The 20,280-nt window shown below is 39.2% G+C and overlaps 2 protein-coding genes across 4 annotated transcripts in view; one reads left to right on the top strand and one right to left on the bottom strand.

The window, feature by feature from the left end:
- LOC142603774 (borealin-2-like) overlaps positions 1-20,280 on the bottom strand; it is an 84,365-nt gene that overhangs the window by 52,412 nt on the left and 11,673 nt on the right. The gene's annotated exons all lie outside the window — the stretch shown is intronic.
- On the top strand, positions 8,555-20,234 carry DNAJA2 (DnaJ heat shock protein family (Hsp40) member A2). Its single transcript, XM_075766078.1, has 9 exons — positions 8,555-8,749; positions 11,717-11,776; positions 12,744-12,967; positions 14,350-14,430; positions 14,750-14,883; positions 16,607-16,803; positions 18,511-18,655; positions 18,829-18,956; positions 19,463-20,234. Exons 1-9 carry the CDS (start codon positions 8,672-8,674, stop codon positions 19,649-19,651), a joined length of 1,236 nt encoding a protein of 411 aa, XP_075622193.1. The 5' UTR covers positions 8,555-8,671; the 3' UTR covers positions 19,652-20,234.

Raw genomic sequence — 20,280 nt, 5'->3', positions numbered from 1 at the left:
TTTTTCCCCACTTCAAATTACAAAAAAGGTAATTAAATAAAACAGGAAGAGATTCTGGTTTTTCACCTTTCCCGCTTGCCAAAGCTCTCAGAAGAAGTCAGAAATGAGTCATTATTCAAGTGAAGGAGTACGATGACAAGTTAACGCTTATTTTTCACATGTTCACAGAGTACAAAGTTAATAAATACACGAATAAACAACTTCTGCTTTTAATATGAGAGAGGATCTACAAGATTAATTTTAATATTTCTCTCCACTAAGTCACATATTGTTCCCAAAGGCTAAAGAGTTTGTCGGTAGCTGAAAGGCAGACATCTCATACTTTCACATACTCTGTCCACATTATTAATTCAGTGACAGATAAAAAGCTATTCCCATTTTAACTTGTTATTCAAACATGTTTCAAATTGGCAAAGCTTAGACAGACATTTGGTAAAGTTCCAGACTTCCACTTCTATTGAAATCAACAGTAAAACTGAGATCAAGTACGGCAAGTCTGAAGCTAAAGTTATAAAGTAACCTTTAGATCTGAACCAAATAATGTCGTATTGGTGGATGGTTAAACAAACTCATAAAAATCTATATATGAGGATAGATTTGTCCTTTAGTGCACAGATTTGAAATAGCACTCTTAAATCAGTGAAGAAATACAGCCCCAGCTTATGAAATTGTTTCATTTTGGAAAGCTCCAATGTGACAAATCTATTTGCAAAGATCTATCTTGTACATAAAATTTTTATCAACTGATCTCTCTCCAAAATAACACATAACTCTAGACATCAACATTTTGGCTATATAAAGGAAGAAAGGAAATGCAGATACTTTCATAACTTATGGTAAAACATTGTTACCTGTTATTTGTTTTGCAGTCTTTTCACTCATGGAAATAACTATAGTAGACTATTTCATGTAAATTATTTTATCTGAGACACAATATAACTGGAGAAAGCATGTGCAATGGAAAATATTTATAAAAAGCCAATATCCAATGGTTTCTAAAAAAATTCCTTATGCATTTCCTAAACACTGACTATAAAATTGTTGATCTAGCAATAATTTGACTCCCGGCTGTAATAAGATTTATTACAAATATAAGCTCAAAGCATAGAGGAAATGGTCAGTAATGAGCCATCGTCAAGCCGGAATTCAGTAACAGCTTTCAGGAATGTGTTTTCCTTGTTCAAGGACAAGTGTCTCAAAAGCTGGACTGGCTTCTTTAAGACAACCACTAACTGATGGATTATTGGTAGACTAATGAACAGTTGTGTTTTTTTCTATAGAATAAATAAGCTATTGAGTGAATAGCTGAGTGCTTCTACAGAATATTTCATCTCATTTTATACATGTCCTAGTCTCAAAATTTTATAAAGAGCTAGTTATCTGCACCTTTGCTGCCTCCTTTCTTCTAAAAGGGTATACACCCTTGCAGATTGACACATTCAGCAGCAGTTTATTACCTCAAGTAGTTGTATTGCCTTTTTTTTTTTTTTTTTTTTTGCTAAAGCATTCTTTGAACTATAATATTTCTTCATCCCCCAATTCCCATTCTCCCTTGCTTCCCCCACCCATGTAAGTACTTCCTTCTTCAGCATACCTACACACACAAACACACTCTCTCACTCTTTCCTTCAAAAACCCCATAATAGCATAAAGTAAATCTGGCAATATAAAGAAGGCTTCTGCATACTATCCCAAGTTCTGTGGCTCAGAAGCCAGTCATTACTTGTCTATATTTTAACTGCATCTGGAAAGAATTAAATCCCATATGGACTGCTCAGGGATTATCTAAGGATGATTCTCAGAAATAGGTCTTCTTTTCTAAGTAAACATTAAACAACTGCTGTTTGTCCCCAGTTACCTTCTCCAATGGCTTCTTCCATCCTTGCTTAAACCTTTGTCCAGTTTGTTCAGCACTACCTAGCTACCACTTTTCACAGTTGTTACCTTCTCACCCTACATTTCCAGGGCCTAGTCTATTTTGTATCAGTTGCAACATACTTCAGGAAAAATGTAAATAGATACAGAGATATAACAACAGTATCTTTACATTTATGTGACAAGAAAATGTCCTTGCTACTCTCCTTTGAAATGAAGCCATTTGTTGAGAACAGGCCTTCAATTAAAGAATAGACACAACACAAAGTATTAAACAAGAGTATATTTTTCTTCACAGAGAATGTTTGCATGTATTGCAGAAAGTAGGACCTAATAAGACAGATTGTTAAAAGCATATAGTTCAAGAATATGTAAACTTTAGTTGCATCCAAATTTTAAGTATGAAAATATAACATCTGTTTAAGTCTGTACACAGAGATTGTGGTTATGCATGTGTTTTACAAAATGTAACATTTATCTTAAGAATGCCTTTGGTTCCCACTCCATACAGAGTTAAGGGCAAAAGGCTACACAACCAGCAGGACTTCTGAGTAACAAGTTCTCAGAGTGCAAGTGAATTTAAACTGTTAGTAAAATTAAAAGATACTTACAGCTCAGGCACTCATTTTGTATCAACTACTACTGGATTTGCTGCACACTGGAAAAAAGAAAATTCTTATATAAAAATAGCGAATGCAAGTGTCAGTTATATTAGAAAACATGACAACTAAAAAGAACAACAGTTGGCAAGGCCACTTCACACCATGTCAAGGGCCTTCCATCTCAACAGTTACATGCACTATACATTCTAATAAACATTTTTTCCAAAGACAAACCTTATTAAAAACATCTTGTCTAGTACAATTTCCAGTAACACTGAGATCTTTGCATTAGAAAAAGAAAGCTGGACCTCACTCAGGAATTAATAATAAAGGGAGACAACAACAGGGCTGGCTGGTTTGGGTTTTTTCCCCTTTTCCTCCAAAATTATATTTGAGCAGAGGTGTTTTGCTTGTGGTTTGTTTGGTTGTTTGTTTTGGGTTTGGTTTTTTTTTTGGTTTGTTTTTTTTTTAATACAAATGATGGTTTTGAAATTTAGACATTTTGCCAAAAATTTAGTGTACATTTGAGTTGTGAATAATTTTTTTCACTATTCACTCCTTGATCTCTTTGCTAGTCAATCATATGGTGTTTATCTCTCACTGGATAACCTGAACTTGGAAAAGGTTTATTTTTCCAACTGAAAATTTCCCACAATTTCCCATTGTCAAGTCTTAAATTAATCTTTTAGATGTATTAAGAAAAAATTCTAAACCACCACTTCTTTTTGTTTCAAAGCTAAAGCTTTGATTCCTTATCCAAACTTATTTTCACAACACTTTTGCTTACATTCATACACCATACTTGTATCAGGGTCCTATTGCAATAAGCTCTGCAGTCCATAAAAGTCCCTCCAAGGCACAGTTTTAGCATATGAGGAACAACAGACAAGAAAAGCCAAGCAAATACACAAGATAATCAAACTCAAATAATAACAAAAATTATGTTTAGAACAATGAGTTGGAATCTTAGCATATTAAATGCTTATCCAGTGTTAAGACATAGGCACAGATGCAAATATAGTTTATTCTAAGACATTGCTTAGTACATACTTACAAAGAAATCAATAATATAGGTTCCAAGTAGCAGCAACTCAAATGCAGAAGGAAACTTCTTGCAATGTCAATTTATCAATACATATATGTACAGATACTTTTTTGCTTTTTTATATACACATACACTTTTTTCCTTACTCATCCAGCTCTTACTATAGGATTACAAAAAAAAAAAAAAAAAAAAATCACAACCCTTTTGAGCTTTCTCCTGAGCTTTGAAAAAAAGGCTTTCCACCTTGCTAAAGATCATTACAAATTCAGCCTGATAATCCAATTTACTACTGCATAATTTTAGCTCAGAAACTGTATGTCAAACTAGAGCTGAAACTCAATTTATCTTGCTCTGACTCACAGAGGAAAGAACCTAACCAAGAGTTTATTGGGAAGAGAAAAGATAAACTTGATTAATTTCCTTTGTAGATTTTTCTGATCCTCTCCCAATCTTCAAAAGGTCTATACCTAACACTTCATACTATTTGTTCGTCACACAGAAATCTCTTTCAGTGAGGAAGAAATTAAAGAATCCTCTTCTTTCCCCCCACCCCAAGTTGCTAACATGGGATCTATTGGGAGCTCTGTGATCTCTGAGAACAGCCTGTATGCAGGCAAAAAGTAGGGTAATGTCCGCGAGTAACAAACAACCCAAAACACCACACCCAAAACTGCCAAAACCTAAATCCAAACTCAAACCACTCCACTTTCCAGAAAAAAAAGATTTGTCACATACCCTTCAGATGGAAAAACCTAGCAGACCCCAACTGCCTGGATAATTTGGTGTTTAAGAATGTGGAACTCCATAAGTTGTTCTTGCTAACTCGGAAGGAAAATCCCTTAAGCTATCTTCCCCCCTTTCACCCCCCCCAAACAGATTCCTACACTACAGTATTCTGAGATTGTGATGACACTACCTGCCAACATTCCCCTCTTTGCTGATGTGTACTTTCATTTTGTAATGAAAAAAAAAGTATAGCACTTAAATGTTTATATATAAAAAAGAATAAAAACTCTGTTAAAAGTATTTAATATTCTGATTTTCTATGAGTTATTTAGCTATGCTCAATTAGAATTGCAGGCAAATAACAGGCCACTGACTAGGTTTTGGCATGAGACTCAGTTAACTGAACAAGATGCGGAAAACTACTGGACATGACATAAAAATATATCACTAGAAGTTACAAATAACACTATGAGATGGTGACAAAAGTTACAGATAATGCTGTGAGGGTGGCCAGGTCCCACAGGTGCTTAAGGGGGGCTTAGAGGAGAAATTGCCAGACATCAGAGATAGTTGGAAGGGACTACTAGTCCCTAAAAGGTCCCTAAAGTCGTCCAAGGGCAAGAGCACCTAGGTAACCATCTCAGTAATACCATATAAGGCTGAGATTACCTAAGTAACAGTATCTAAGTAACCCAAATCTGAGTACAAATGTAGCAAAACTGGGACCAATGGTGCATAAGTAATTAGGAGCAGGTGGTTTATTTAGGAGGTGATTGGGATGGAAAAACAGAGGTGCAAGGACAACAAAAAGGGGGGCCAAGAAAGGGCAAAAGGAATACAGTATGCAACTCGTATTATTGGTGCTGCACAGAGGTACTTGTCAGGCAGCCCTGGGTTTCATCACCACAGCTGGGGCAGGGCAATAAGCCAAACCTGTTGTCCTGAGCACACCATAAAACTCAAGCCTGCTTCCCTGGTCAGGGGAATTGGGGTAGGGGCAGGCAGGGTGCTTTTCCTGACCAGCAAGGGAACAGCTGGCTAGCACAAAAATCCTGGGCTTTGTGCCTTCTACACCTGCCAGCACAGGCAGCTGCCCACTTCAAAACAGGCTCTTCAGTTATTAAGTCTTAAAATTCTCTACAAGTTTCAGGTTCTTTGCTCTTTACTGGCTTGCTTGTTTTCTGTAATTGAAGAGTTCTAGGAATCAGACAGAGAGTGTGCACAACACACAACCTGCTTTATCTGAAAGTTGATACCAAAAAGGTTCAAAGCAGTGGTCATGTAGGCTCTGTAATTTTTTTAAAGTGTAACTGCATACCTCTTCAGGAGTATTTAAACAGAACACTTTTAAAAATTTGATTCTGTTGTACTAGATTTAAGCAGGAGTCAGCAATGCCTGCTTATATTTTTGTGTTAAGACCATGTTAAACACAAAATAACTTGATAAAAATAACCCCCCTTCCTTCAAGTTTATGTCTTTTGCAGTAACATGAACTGACCTCTTTCTGATTCTCCAGTGATAAATGTAATCAATGCTTATTTGATTTCTAAGGAAGCATTATAAAATGCTCAATCTTAAAAAAAAAAAAAGAAATTCAATTTGTTTCATATAAAGAATGCAAAAAAAGGTCCAAAACAAGAACTGAATTTAAATTATCCTTTTAGTGCCTGTGTAAGGCCAAAACAGTATCTCAAAGAGCTGAGAATTCTGCAGTCTATTTCAAAAAACAAACAAGCAAAACTTCACATAGCAACTGCTTTTCATCACATTGTGTGATAACAACAACATTAGAAACTAAACAAATAAGCTCATATCTGGAGGAGGAGGAAAATAATAAAAAAAGGAAAAAGACATACAAAGAAAACAAAGACAATGCACAAGTGTTAACAAGAAAGTGGGGGAGGACACAACATCTCAGCTGTGTGCCTAACGTTCTCGGTAAAGGCAGTATGCAGGAAGAGGAAACTTTACCTTGCAATTCATCTGCATTTTGGTTTAATAAAATGTGATCATTCAAGCTTGTGATTCTCTAGCTCCACTTCAAAATTACATGTAAAGTTTCATCCCAGAGAAGTTTTCTTATATATTGTGTGGTTTGGTTCTATAAGACATAGAACAGGCCTGTATTAACAGGGATGTTTTGGCAAGGGAGAAGAAAGCATACAAAGATTACTTCTAAACTGCCTCCTTAGCTTGGGCTCAAGCTGATATACCAAGTTCACCTACCATTCCTACTATCCATCGATCTGCTGGTTCTCATTCTGGATTGAGTTGCAAACAAAGCTGCTCAGCTCACAGAACAGGAAAGTCTGGGCTGAATCATGTTTTTGGTGAACTTCATCCCTACAGGCATAGATACGAATGGCACCCCACTGGTTTGAGCTGGGTTACCTTCTCAGATCTTTAGAGATTATTTTTTTTAAATACAAAGACACATGCAAATGCTAGTTTAAATACTGTTTATATCAATCCTTCTAATTCTGCTTAGCTCCTAAAATTATAAGCCTGAGTTGTAGGGCAAAAAAGCGCTCTTCCACACACTCCTAACTTTTTCTTCCTACCTGACTGCCCATTAAGAAAAAAATCCTGCATGACAAAAAAAAAAATCTCCTCTAGAAACATATCAATCCATAAGTAAGCACAAGTCAAAACAGTCAAGCCATGTGTGCATGGCAGACAGTTCTTAGAGTAGCTGAATTCAACCTTGCCAAAATAAAAGACGAAGCCAAGTAGTGCAGAACACAGGTAAAGCAAGTTGTGAAGCTTTATTGGCTTTAGCCATGCAATTACCAAAGGCTGTACACACAGCCTCCAAAAATAACAAAGAAACATATCTCTCCTCATGAAGTTTTTTTTTTTAACTTTCTTTCTGTACATCCCTGAACCAGACTAATAACTACAGTCCATGGGACTGTCTTCCCAAAAGCTGTTCTCTGCCCTGCCACTGTTTTTCTCCCTCCAAAACCAGTCTCCACTTTCCTTTGAAGCTCTTGACTGCTGCCACACCTGCAACACCAGAGGCAGATATTACTATCATCTACTGAATCAGATTATGCCAGACTGAATAAACACAACGATGGAATTTCGGGCTCCATAAACACAAGCTTAAGAAGGAGCAGAGAAGCCACCAGGAGAGTACATTTCCCAACACAGCCATTGCAACCGCAAGCTATGTCAAGGAACTAAAGATTAAGAGTCCCCCTACATAGAATGAGAGAAGCCTTTAAGCACTCAGATCTGTGCTCCTCAGGCAAGGGGCCTATTTAAATTTCTGCCCCACAAATCCATGAATTGTTTTGAAGTACCTTTTCTGTACTCTCTTACATGCTAGATCATGAGTCTGTTCCCAGCAGAGTCTCCTCAGGGAGCCCCCTCTCCCATTTAGCCTTAGGCTTACCTACAGAGAGGCCAAAAAAATTGGGTTTTTTTGTTTTCTGCCCTCACAGAGACCCCCTCCACCATCTTCCTCAGCCAGGCACCTGCCACAGCTTTTAGCACCTTCTGCAGCCCCTGCCTAATGAGGGACTAACAACCAAGAGACCACACCTGAGGAAAGGCTGGGTAGCTGCTCTCCTGGCCAAGCTGTAAGAAACAAGCCTCTAATTAAACACAACTGGGCTTTTTATTTGCCTGCTGAAAGTAGTGTCTAGCTGAGGCCTCGAGGCCTCTGCACCTCTCAAATATACTTTGCTCCTGAGTCGCTTTAAGCATAGCATAGCAACTAGTGCTTTTTTTAAGATCCCAGAAGTGGAGCAAAACACAGAAATTGAGCAGATGGGTACCAATACTATTAATAACTACTGAAGCCTTAGCAATACATCCCTGAAAAAAAATACATTGGTGCTTGAGGTTAGACAGCAGGTTGGTGCATGGGTGCCCTTTGGCCACAAACTTCAGTGACGTACTTCAGGAGTGAGGAGCAATCACGCCAGCAGGAGGGCACCGGGGAAGCACGCACATAGGCCGTGGAATTTCAGGCTTTGAAATGACGGGGGAGAGCTGAGGACACTGGTTTCATCTGCAGTGCTCCTCTCTCTGCCGGATCGCCGGTTCAAACGCCAGGAGGACAGCTGCCCGCTGGGGGCAGAGAGCCGCCCACGTCCCCCCTTCCCTCACAGCCTCTTCCCGCCTCCCGGCCGCGGCGGTTGCGAACGGCAGCTCGAGCCCCCCCCCCCCACCACACACACACTAGCGCCCCCTGCCGCGCTGCGCTGGAACTGGGTCAGGCGCCCGAAGTGGGCCGAGGGGGCGGGGCTGCGGCGCCGCCGCCGGGTGAAGGGGGCGGGCGGGCTCCTCCCGCGTCGCGGCGTGGTGACGTAGGGTGGTGTGCGCGTGACGTCGCGGCGGCTTTCGTCCTGCTCCCGGTCTCGCCCTCGCCGCCCCTCGACCCGTTCCGGCCTGCGCCCGCCACCCGCTGCCGCTATGGCGAACGTGGCCGACACGAAGCTCTACGACATTCTGGGGGTGCCGCCCGGGGCCTCCGACAACGAGCTCAAAAAGGTGCGGGGGAGGGGCGGCGGCGGCCGGTGAGACCAGGCGGCAGCGCTGTCGGGGAGGAGGCGGGCTCGCTCGCCACCAGGCAGGGCCCTGCGGGGCGGCTGAGACGGGCGGCGGACTGTCCCGGGGCCGGCGAGAGGCGAGGGGAGGAGAGCCGAGGGAAGGCCCCGGGCGCGGGGAGCGCGGCCTGAAGGCGGCGGCGGCCGGCCTAGCCGCGCGCCTGAGGCCTGCGGGGGGGGGGGGGGGAGAGGGTGCGGCACCGGCTGAAGGCGCCCGGTGCCGCCTCAGCCCGCCGAGATAGGCCGCGCCCCGGTGCCGCTGGGGCCTGGCTCGCCGGCAGGCGCCGGCGGAGCGGGGTAGGCCGCGGGCAGGGCCCGGAGGCGAGGGGGGAGGGGGGCCGGCGGGAGGAGGGAGCAGCGGGCCCGGCCGCGCTCCCCGTCTACCTAGCTCGGCGCTGCCGGGCCCCGCGTCGGCTCCGGGCGCCGCCGGGACTCAGCTCGTCTCGCCCCCGCAGCGCCGCGTCCCTCCGGCGCGGCAGAGCGGTGTTCGCAGCCAGTGAAAGGCTTTTTGGGTGTGAAAAGCCTCGCGGAGGACCGGCAGATTCTAACTGGTGCTATTGTCTCCCCCACGTGTAGGCCTCGGTAAGGTTTCGGTTTGCTCTTGTATTTTGATCCCTCTCAGGCCGAAAGCGCTGAGGCAAGGTAAACAAAGAAGCGAGGTGGAAGCTTGGAGCCAGGTCATCAGTGTAACAAGTCACAACGTCCATTTCGTTCTATAGTGTACAAACCACTTTTTTTCTAAAAGGACTTAATGGTCATTTACACGTGAGGGAGAATAATTAAGTAGACAGTTTACTAGCAGTGACCTGCTTCCGCTGATGGGTGGTGCTGGTATTAACAACTATGCGTTACCCAGCATGCATGTGGTAGCCTAATTTGTGCAGGGATAGGCAATTGCAGTGTTGAAATAGTGTTGGAGATGGAAGGCATGCTTTGAGAAGATAGTGCTGTATACTGAACATAGTCAAGTAGAATTTTCTTTTCTTACGGGATTCTCTTAAAGGTATCTGTGTGAATGAAAAAGTGACAGCAGTTTCACTCAGATAACCTGTGCTGCTCAATATTAATTACTATAGATTAGATTTGTTCTGGAACATAAAGTTTCTAACTGCCTACAACAGTAAGAAATTCCTCTATATCTTATTGTAACTCAGAGGTCACATGGATGCTTTATAAATCTGATATTTTAACCTATATAACAGTACTGGAAAGTGAAAACAAATAGGTAATAGCTTAGTTGGAAGGGGCTGAGAGAATAGCCTTTAAGACTGATTAGTTAAATTAACTTTTGTTGACATTATGATGGCTGTGTAGACCTTGATTCTGGATCTCTTTCTGATTAAATAAATAGTGGTAGCTTGCTTTTGGGCCATGGGTAGTCTTAATGAATTGCTCTAAACTGGAATGCTGTTATCAGCAAAGACATGAGTGTTCTCTTTTTAAAGATCACCATGCAAGCTTTTTTTCCTGATTAGATACTGTTACGTAGGTTTTTAGTTTAGTGTTCTCTTTTTGTTTTCTTACTTTGACTCCTTAAAAGATGTGGGGAAAATCCATTTTTATTACAGAATGTGTAGATTTATGGAAGATCATGCTTTGTTACTGATGGGTAATTTGTCCTATAAGACCTATGATTTTTGTTCTTTATGCCTACTGTGGTTTAGAATATTTGGCTTGTAATATCAGTGTTCTATTTGTTTCATTATTTCCTCTTCAAAATTTACTTCTTGATTGCATGCAGAAGTACAGAGTATTTCAGGATAATCAGTAAAGAGAAGTAACTGTGCAGATACAAAAAAGGAATCTTACTTGTTCCAGTACAAAATGGAAAGTGGTGATCTCCGTAAAGCTTTGTCTGTAAAGCTTGTGTGTAAAGCTCTGAACGTTGTTCTAAAGAGCTAGTTTAGATGCTCAGTTCTACAGAAGTAGAACTCTTGAAAAATCCACTCTTAAGAACCAGGTTTCAGTTGTTTGTAGTTGCATCACTGTAGCTTTTTTTTAATATGTATAATTAAAAATAAACAATTGTATACCATGTAATTTATTAGTATCTGTCCCCTGATTGTTACTGGGGGATGTTGAGGAAGAGTGGGGAAAGAGTTGAGATCTTTACTGTAAAAAACCAAAACAACCAAAAACCAAACAAAAAACCCCCCAAAACAAACAAACAAAAACCCCCACAACTCAATTTGTAGAAAAAGTATCTGCCTGTCTTGTTGTTTGCTTTGATCCTCTAAAGTATAAGCAAAACAGATGAAGTACTGCTGTAGAAAAAGTGATGGTCCTGACAGTCAAAGTACTGGTCAGGGAAAAAAGGTATTCTGAAAAATCTCTTGTGGAGATTTGGCTGTACTTCTTCCTTGTATGGTTTTAGAACAATGAAATTAAATAAAAGCAATGATTTGTATGTTTCTACACATGTAACTCATACACTTGGTTCAAAGTGAGATGAAATCTTCCATTATTGATAGGTAAGAAAGAATAAAATGATTGGTGTGAGGATTGACTGGTAGGGTTGAATGAGAAGCTGAGGCAGCCATTTTCTTGTTAATGTATTGCTGTGATTGAGGGGAAAGACAAATGGGTTCAAACTTAAATTGTCATATTGTAGGTTCTGAGGGTAAGTAATTTTACTGAAAGTCCAATGTAATTCTTCTTGTAAGTTAAGCAGGGAAACTAGTTCTAGCTATTGTGTGCTGTAGTTGTGTTTAAATCCAGGTGTAGTTAATTTATGCATATAGCAATGTTAGAATTTTGTATGTATCATTTCAATGTGTATCTGATTTCAAAACACTCATTTTCTCACTTTGCTTTGTTAGGATTTTCTTTCTTCCTGAAGACAGTACTTGAGTTTATCAGAAAATAACAGATGAATAAAAATTGAAACTAATTTTGTACCTCTTTCAACTAGGCATACAGAAAGCTGGCTAAGGAATACCATCCTGATAAGAATCCAAATGCAGGGGACAAAGTAAGACTTTTTTTAAAATCCTGAGGTTTGCTATTAGAGTAACATCTAAGGGACCAAATGCAGGTGTTGGGGGCTTGCTGTTACAAGTTGTTCAAAAATAACAACTGTGAGAGGGAACTCTATTGTGTCTGCTTCCTCCCAGTCTCAAAATCTACCAGTGTCCCTCATGACAAAATGCAGCAGTTGGCTGAGCCAAGTTAGTTGAGAAGGTAATGCTGAGGGAAAAACTGCCTCTCCATCTGCCAAGATGATGTCAGCTGGCATTGCCATCTACATAGGTATTCGAAAAAGATAGAGAGTCAATTTTCCAAGTTTTTCCAATGTGGAAAAATGCATGTATGGAGGTTCTTGAAACTGCTGCGGCATAAAACAAATTATGTCTGTGGGAAGGTTGAATTAGATTTGTTATGCTAATAGCAATTAAAAAAAGTCAATTAAGTTGACTCCACTGATTCTCTTTAACAGAACTGAAGTTCTAATGGTTGCTTAGAGGTGAGCAGAGTTGACTGTGAAAAGATATTAATCTGTTTTGAGGACAAACACGTTAATGTACATTTTTAGTAAGTTGCTCAATTGTTAGCATATTTTAAGTGCCTAATGTGTCTTGAAGGTTTTAACATTAGTGTGTAACTGGGTTTTTTGTCTGGTGGCTACTGCAGTATTGCATACTTGGGGGCTTTCTTCTTTGGTTGGATTTTTTTGTTTGTAAGAAAACTGTCATGCTAGGCACAGTAAAGAATGAAGCTAACAAAGTTTTGCAATAAAATAGCATATTTTATGATAAAATAAGAGGTAACACAACTAAGCCCAAATCTCACTTAAGTCTTACGTACTAGAATGAGGGTGGAAAATTGTTCTGTTCTGCACCTTCTTAATTGGGTGTTCATGCTGTGCAAAAAACAGTAGTAAAATGCTCCCTTGAAGTTCTAATTTATCATGCACTGTTTTGACTCTGTTCCTCTTCTAGTTCAAAGAAATAAGCTTTGCCTATGAAGTATTGTCAAATCCAGAGAAACGTGAGTTATATGATAGATATGGAGAACAGGGTCTTCGAGAAGGGAGCGGTGGAAGCAGTGGAATGGATGATATTTTCTCCCATATTTTTGGTGGTGGATTGTTCAATTTCATGGGTGGTCAGAGTAGAAGTCGTAATGGTAGAAGAAGAGGAGAAGATATGATGCATCCACTCAAGTGAGTATCTTGATACTGCAATTTGTACTTTCGAGCTTTCCTGATCAGTACCTGACTCTACTAGTTTTATGGTCTTGACATGCTTCTCAGTTGAGATATTTTGCAGTCTACACCTACTTTTTAGACCTGCATGTTGTGTGTAGCCCAGAAGCCAGTCATCTTGAGTTACTTTTCATGATTGGTTAATCTTATAGACTACCTAATGCTTTTGTTTTGCCAGGTTATTAGCCCTATATATTCGTATATACTTTGTTAGCATTATATTCCTTGGTTTTGCTCCTTAATTATGTTTGGAAGTTCTAACCTGAAAAAGCATTCAACATCCAGGTATTACTTACTAGCTGGATGAGGAAGTGAAGCAGAGGTACTAAGGCTCTGGAAAGACTTAAGTTGACTTGCATTCATAGCGTAACACTGGCTGGAACTAAAGTTGAACTGCATAATTAATGGAAAAGTGTGTGTGGTGGATTTTTTTTTGTTGTGATATTCAAACATGGCTTTAAGAAGAAAAATCTAATTGGGTTTTTTAGACTTCTGTTTGCAGTCACGACTGGCTTTTTGCCTGCTGAGCAGGTCCTTTCGAACTTCTTAAGCTGCATCTTTCCTGTGGTTGACAAACCGTGCCTAGTAAAGTCTATTTACTTTTACATGCTTGCTTAGTTTAGTAGCTAGTACTGCATGCTTTGGTCTTGTTGTTGTTTGTAAACACTGATGCCAGGCAACCTTTTCTCAATGCATTGAGTTGAAATTTCTATCTGCTAATAAATGCTTTTAGGAGAAACACTAAATGTGTTCATAAACTTCTGTCAATATATGAAGGTTAGTGGAGTTTGATAGTCTATTCAAGAGCTTCTAAAAAAATTGAAATATGAGCAAATGTAAAGAATTAAGTGGCTTTGGGAACATGCTAACCCCTCCCAACTAAACTATCTTGTTTGGAAAGCCCAATACAGTAGTAAGTATTCTGTATGTATTCTTGCTATAAATATTGTCAGGACTATCTAGAGGGGTTTGTTTATCACCTGCATCATAGAAGTAATAAAAAAAAAAAAATCAACTATGACTATATAATAAAACACAAATTGCTAGATCAACTTGTTTCCTATTGAGAAACACAAGTAATCCTATGTAGTTTCTTCTGATATTTTTTTTTCTCAGAATCTATGTTCAGGATTACATCTGTGTATTCATACGTATGGAATAGTTTTCAATGACTCCTTGTGAAAGCTAAAATTGTGCTTTAAAATCTTGTTTTAATAGCAGATTTAGTCTTTGTGTGAAGATATATATTTTTTCTTTAATTTGTCCTAGGCAAGTATTTTAATTACATGGGGAAAGTAAGTTCTTAAATGATAACCCAGGAGAAATGCTTTATTTTGTAGAGTCTCTTTAGAAGATCTATATAATGGAAAGACAACTAAACTACAACTTAGCAAGAATGTCCTTTGTAGTGCATGTAATGGGTAAGTTTGTTTATATTTTTGAGTTCTCTGGTTGCTTTGTTGGTGTATAGTGTAATGAAGCATCTCCTTTGTCAGATCTTTATCAGTATTTGACTTACTGGAGCCTGCTTTCAGACTAGAAAATTTTTGAACTTGAATGATGCTGTTGATGGCACTGGAGCTATTCAAGGGCTTTGTTTGGGGGAAAGAGGGTGGGGGGAGAGAACCTAATTATAATTGGCAGTGCAATTAGGCATGTTAACCTACTGATGTAGGGGTTTTTTTTGTTGTATGTTTCAGAAATACTTATTTTTCATGCAACTGGTGCTTTCTATTCTAGGCAGGGAGGGAAGGCTGGAGCTGTTCAGAAATGTAATGCTTGCCGGGGTAGAGGTGTACGTATCATGATCAGACAGCTGGCTCCTGGAATGGTTCAGCAGATGCAGTCTGTATGCTCTGACTGTAATGGAGAAGGTAGGCCAAGCTATTCTGTTACTAAACGTATTTAGCTGGATTCGACCTCCTGGTTAAATCTCAGGGGGAACTTATCCAGGACAATGTTGTTCTCAGTTAGTCTGTTGGGTCTCAATCTGATCTCAACATGGAGAAATCATGTTACTTGGAACAGCAGCAAGATTTAAAGTCTCTAATGTACTGAAAGGCAGCTGGGAAGCTTCAACAGTAGAGATGGAGATTATTTTTTTTTTAAAAGACTTAGATGTGAATATTACTTATTCCTGTTACTCTTGTTAAAGTAAAAACCAAGATTTTGTTGTTTTAGGAGCTTTTTGTCTTTTTGCAGTTTCTTAATATCCAAGGACAGGTTTAGGTTAAAAATGAAACCTAAAGTTGGATTTTAGTTTCTTCAAATTTAGAAGATATCTTTTGCTGAATTGGTTGTATTTGGGGGAACAAGTTCAGCACATGATCTGCACTTCATGTGATTCCTTTTTAGATTTTCTGCAGTTTGCAGCGTAGTAACATCACCTTGTGGATGATTTTACTCTTCATAATACTTAGAAGTAACTTATATTTTTTGACTAGTCAAAAGATTTCATAAATGATGTTGTCTTTGAACATCTAGTTTTCACAGTTTACATACCTAACCTACATATTTAGTAGTTTCAACTGCATCATAATGTTATGCGTTGTTTCACAGAAAGGTTGTTTAAAGCTGGCAAGTTTAATATCGTAAGCCAAGTGCATTGTTTGTGGCACTTAGAGCAGTGTTGGAAATAAGTACTGAAATTGTACAGTGCATTTGGTGTAATATTTTGGTTACTCTGTACAAAGACAATAGTTCAATTAAAAAATAAAGATGAGGTAGAACAGAGGATTTAAGCTGTTTTGATAGTCATCCTTGAGTTTGCTGGAAGAAGTAATTGCCTTCCTGGAGGTCATGGACAATGTGAAAAACTATTTGGTTTCAGAGTATAAAAGTGAAATCACTTATGTGTCCAAAAATGTTAGATCCTTTCTTGTGGGAAGACCTACATATTGCTCTTGCACGAAACTGTGATTTGACCAGCTATCTTCTGCCCGTTTTGTATGTAAGACACTCTCGTTCTACTGGCTGTTTTTATATCATACTTTTGGTGTGGGGGTATACTACAAAATATGGCTGTCAGTGAACAGAACCCAGTAATCCTTTTTTTCACTGTTAACAGAAGAGGAACTAAGCTTCCTAAATTCATTGAAAATTGTATTCTGACTTTCAAGAGAGGGGAGACACTTCACTTTGGTTTTAGCTTTATCCTTTCTCTTATAGCTGTCATCCTCTGGCATAACAAGGAATGGAAAAGTAAGCTTTTCTTTAAGAGTAGTAAATTGATTGGTAAGGATACTGGAGTCAGATTAAGATGTAAGGAACACCAGAAGTGATAAACAAAGCCTTGTTTTGCCTTTCTCTAATGCACTCTCACTTTTCAAAATCCTTGATTAGACAGCATGAAAGGTTATGTGTATCTTTGTATTTCCTCCTCTTCTCCCTGACCCCCCCCCCCCCCTTTTCTTTTTTTCTTTCCCCTCTCCCAGGTAGGGTAAACTGAACCTGGCTTTCCTCTTGTGAGGAATTCATAAAGCAACATCTAAATCACAGGCTGTGTTGCATGAATTCTTCAGCCTACTTTAAAAATAGCTTTTATTCAGAATCGGATGCAATTACGTGGAAATCTCTGATTTCAAAATTTGTCTTTAGGTGAAGTAATTAATGAAAAAGACCGCTGTAAAAAATGTGAAGGGAAGAAGGTGATCAAAGAGGTTAAAATACTTGAAGTCCATGTAGACAAAGGCATGAAACATGGGCAAAGAATTACATTCAGTGGAGAAGCAGATCAGGCTCCAGGTGTGGAACCAGGTGATATTGTCCTCTTACTCCAAGAAAAGGAGAATGAGGTAATGCTTTTGAGTTTATATTCTAAATGTCTTTTATACTGGTCTTTAATATTAAAGTGATATAGATGGCTGTTCATTTTAAAGTAATTCATATAGTTGCAGCTCTGGGAGAGATAGTGAATAGCTTTTAATAGATTTATAGCAAGTAATATGGCTCTCATGGTGAACCAGAGCAAACTTTGCAAGTCTGTAGCCGGAGGACACGCAGATTCTGGTGCTTCCTGTGCTAATAAAAGGTAGCTTTCTTGGGTAAGCTTGGGCTCACTTTGATACGGTGGATGCAGTGAAGAGCCACTCAAGATGTTAACTTCAGTCTGCTTTGCTTGTGACACTAACAAAATGCTAAGTATTGCTTTTATCATGTGTCTTGTGACATGGCATGGAACTCATATTAAAATCCCCAGATGGTGTGTTCTATCTCTGCTACTGTGGTTCTGGAAGTGTAACAGAATGGTGATGTTACTGATTCACTTCAAACACACACAGTTATTTTATACTAGTTCATTAATGCTTGTGCTTACTGTAGTCTGGAGTATATACATTACACTTTTGAATTAAATATTGCAATTTATGTTCTTCTGTGTTAAAACTCCCTTAGGGCAGAGTTGAGGTGACTGCTTTTTTTTTAATGCTTTTGTTTACAAAGGCCAGGTATTACTAAGATAAGAAAAATAAGACAGTTTGTGTTACACTCTGGAAAAAACGTTGAATGGAGTGGTGGTGGGAAATTCTTGTGACAAAGAATAGTGTTGGATATGAGTTTCAATTTCAGTCACATATTAAGGATATAGTGTTGGTTATCTGAAAATTAGGTACTTCGTAAGTTTTTCAAAGCTGTGTCAAGGACTGCTAATTGTCAATCAGTTTTGCATAGCTCTTTACATGTTCCCCTCTTCTTTCTTGTGTAATACTGGTTGCAACATGGCATTGCAGTTGATTTTGACTATGATGAGGGAGAAATAGTCTGTGAGTGTACAGAACAGTCAGATGTGCATGACAGCATCAAATTCCAGATGGTGGATGCCACTTCTATCTTAGTCTCCTAATGAACTACATCTAGTTTTACAGTATTAACAATTCTGAAAAATACTGTAGCTTGTGCCCTAGTGAGTAAAACTAGACAGACTTTTAGTGAAGCTTTTAGTGGTTTTAAAATTTCCTTTGAGGTGGGAGTCATGGTTCTGCTGGTGGATAAAGCCTAAATTTACTCTGATTAAGAATACTGAGTGATATGGCTTAAAGATCACTTATGACAGCTGTGGACTAATTGATCGAAGCCCTGCTGTAGATAAAGTTAGCTGAAGCAGATATGCATGATGACTATTTAAATGTTGAGAAACAAAGATGTGTTTTGTGTACTCCTGTGTGGGGGAAGTAATGTCGAACTGTCAGAAGTTTTTTGTTTATGGGTTGCTTGTGTGGAAGATCTTGGGTGAGAGAGCACTGCTGTTATATAGGCCTTCTTGTTTAATTTGAACCTTACCTCATAGCATCTAGTGTTGTGTGCCTTACCTTGGATGCCACTTGCATCAGGCACAAACTTTCCCGAGCATGTTAAGCTATTTGAATTAACAGAATCAAGTTAAATTTGTAGAAAGGCTGTTGCTCTGACATTGAATTTTAAGAAGAAATAATAATGAATTCTAAATAACGAGTCTGGTGGAGATATGAGTCTAGTACTAAGAAGACATCTGGTTTTGTTTTCAGGTGTTCCAGCGGGATGGGAATGACTTGCATATGACGCACAAGATTGGACTTGTTGAAGCACTGTGTGGATTTCAGTTCACATTTAAGCACCTTGATGGACGTCAAATTGTGGTTAAATATCCTCCTGGAAAAGTAATTGAACCAGGTAGGCTTGACCTGATAAGGACTTCTTTGACTATGCTTTTGTGATTCTTTAACACCTAATACTGTTTTTGTTGTCCTGTTAAATGAACCTAGGCTAGAAGAATGAGGAGAATTGTATAGAGAAAGATTTGTCCTGAAGTAGCACTCTTCAGCTTACTTCTCTTTGAATTACAGGTTGTGTTCGTGTAGTCAGAGGTGAAGGAATGCCACAGTATCGCAATCCTTTTGAGAAGGGGGATCTTTACATTAAATTTGATGTTCAGTTTCCTGAAAATAACTGGATTAGCCCAGAAAAGCTTTCAGTAAGTAGTTTTTCAAGCGTAAACGTGGTGGTCTTTCTTGACAGCATGTGAAGTGTGTGTGTTGTACCTCATGTGCTTGCTTGCTGTGCCTAAATTTAGGTGCAAATACAATTGTTCTTTTAATGTTGTTTAACGTAACTTGAAAATACCTATTGGAATATGAAGCCACGGAACCTGTATTTAAGAGCTGTGCAGATGTTAGGCAAATGAGGGCAGGAGGAAGAATCTTCCTGCTGCTGTGTGATAAGTTTCCAGAGTGCAACTGTATTTACTGATTGCACTTTTGGTTGATAATATGTGGAGCAGTTGGTTTTCTTTAAGTGGCATCTTCCAGTTGATACAGATACTTTGGATGCTTTTAAATGAGTATGCACTTCAGGGCTTATATCAGCTTAGACTTCTAAACCAAACCTGCTCTGAGACGGAGTCTTGAAGTTGTGGGAAACTGGTCACTTTATTTAGCAGTTGTAGATGCAGTACTGAATGTACTTCTTCTTTTGGGGCAGGAACTTGAAGACCTTCTGCCAGCTAGACCAGAATTTCCCAATGTAATTGGTGATGCAGAAGAGGTAGATCTTCAGGAATTTGATACTACTCGTGGTTCAGGTGGTGGCCAGAGACGTGAAGCTTATAACGATAGTTCTGATGAAGAAAGCAGCCATCATGGACCTGGGGTACAGTGTGCCCATCAGTAAACATTTGTCTAAAAAGTTGCACAAGGATTTTCTTTCAAATTTTGCCTGACTTGTTTTCAACAATCCAGCTGGATTGTATAAGTAATCCAGATGAACCAATGGACATTTATTGCTGTATGTGTAACTTTTAAATTGGTCTATAGTATCTACAGAGTGTAATTTAAACTAACCACAAGCTTACATCTTCATTTTGACTGTGTAGCAGAATAAAGCACTTGAAAGGAAGACAAGACTCCTTTTCACATGGGTTTTAAGTTTGTCCTCGTATCTGTGCTTGATTTTTACCAGTTTTGTGTAGATTTTAAGTTTCATATTTTAAATTCAAATTCTACATTGTAAAGTTTGTGTACAATTTGTCCTGAGGCTTGGTATTTGGCTGCACCTGCATAAGCTGCTACAAGTAGAATAAAGAATTTCATAGCCTGTATCTATCATCTAGATGCATGGTAAATGGGCTTTGCACATAAAGGGTTTAGAGCTGACTGGGAACAATGGGAGGCTAAATTAGAAGTGGTTGTAAGTTTTTTCTACCATCTTGTGAACGGTTTCTGAAATTAAATAAAAGCAGTTGGTGTATAATATATTTCTTTTGCCTTGTAACTCTTACTTTTCAAGTGGCTTTGAATATG

Source organism: Balearica regulorum, chromosome 13 (genome assembly GCF_011004875.1).
Source record: "Balearica regulorum gibbericeps isolate bBalReg1 chromosome 13, bBalReg1.pri, whole genome shotgun sequence".
Classification (NCBI taxonomy): domain Eukaryota; kingdom Metazoa; phylum Chordata; class Aves; order Gruiformes; family Gruidae; genus Balearica; species Balearica regulorum.
Note: the sequence above shows the minus strand (reverse complement) of the source record. Positions and strands in the feature narration are given on the sequence as shown.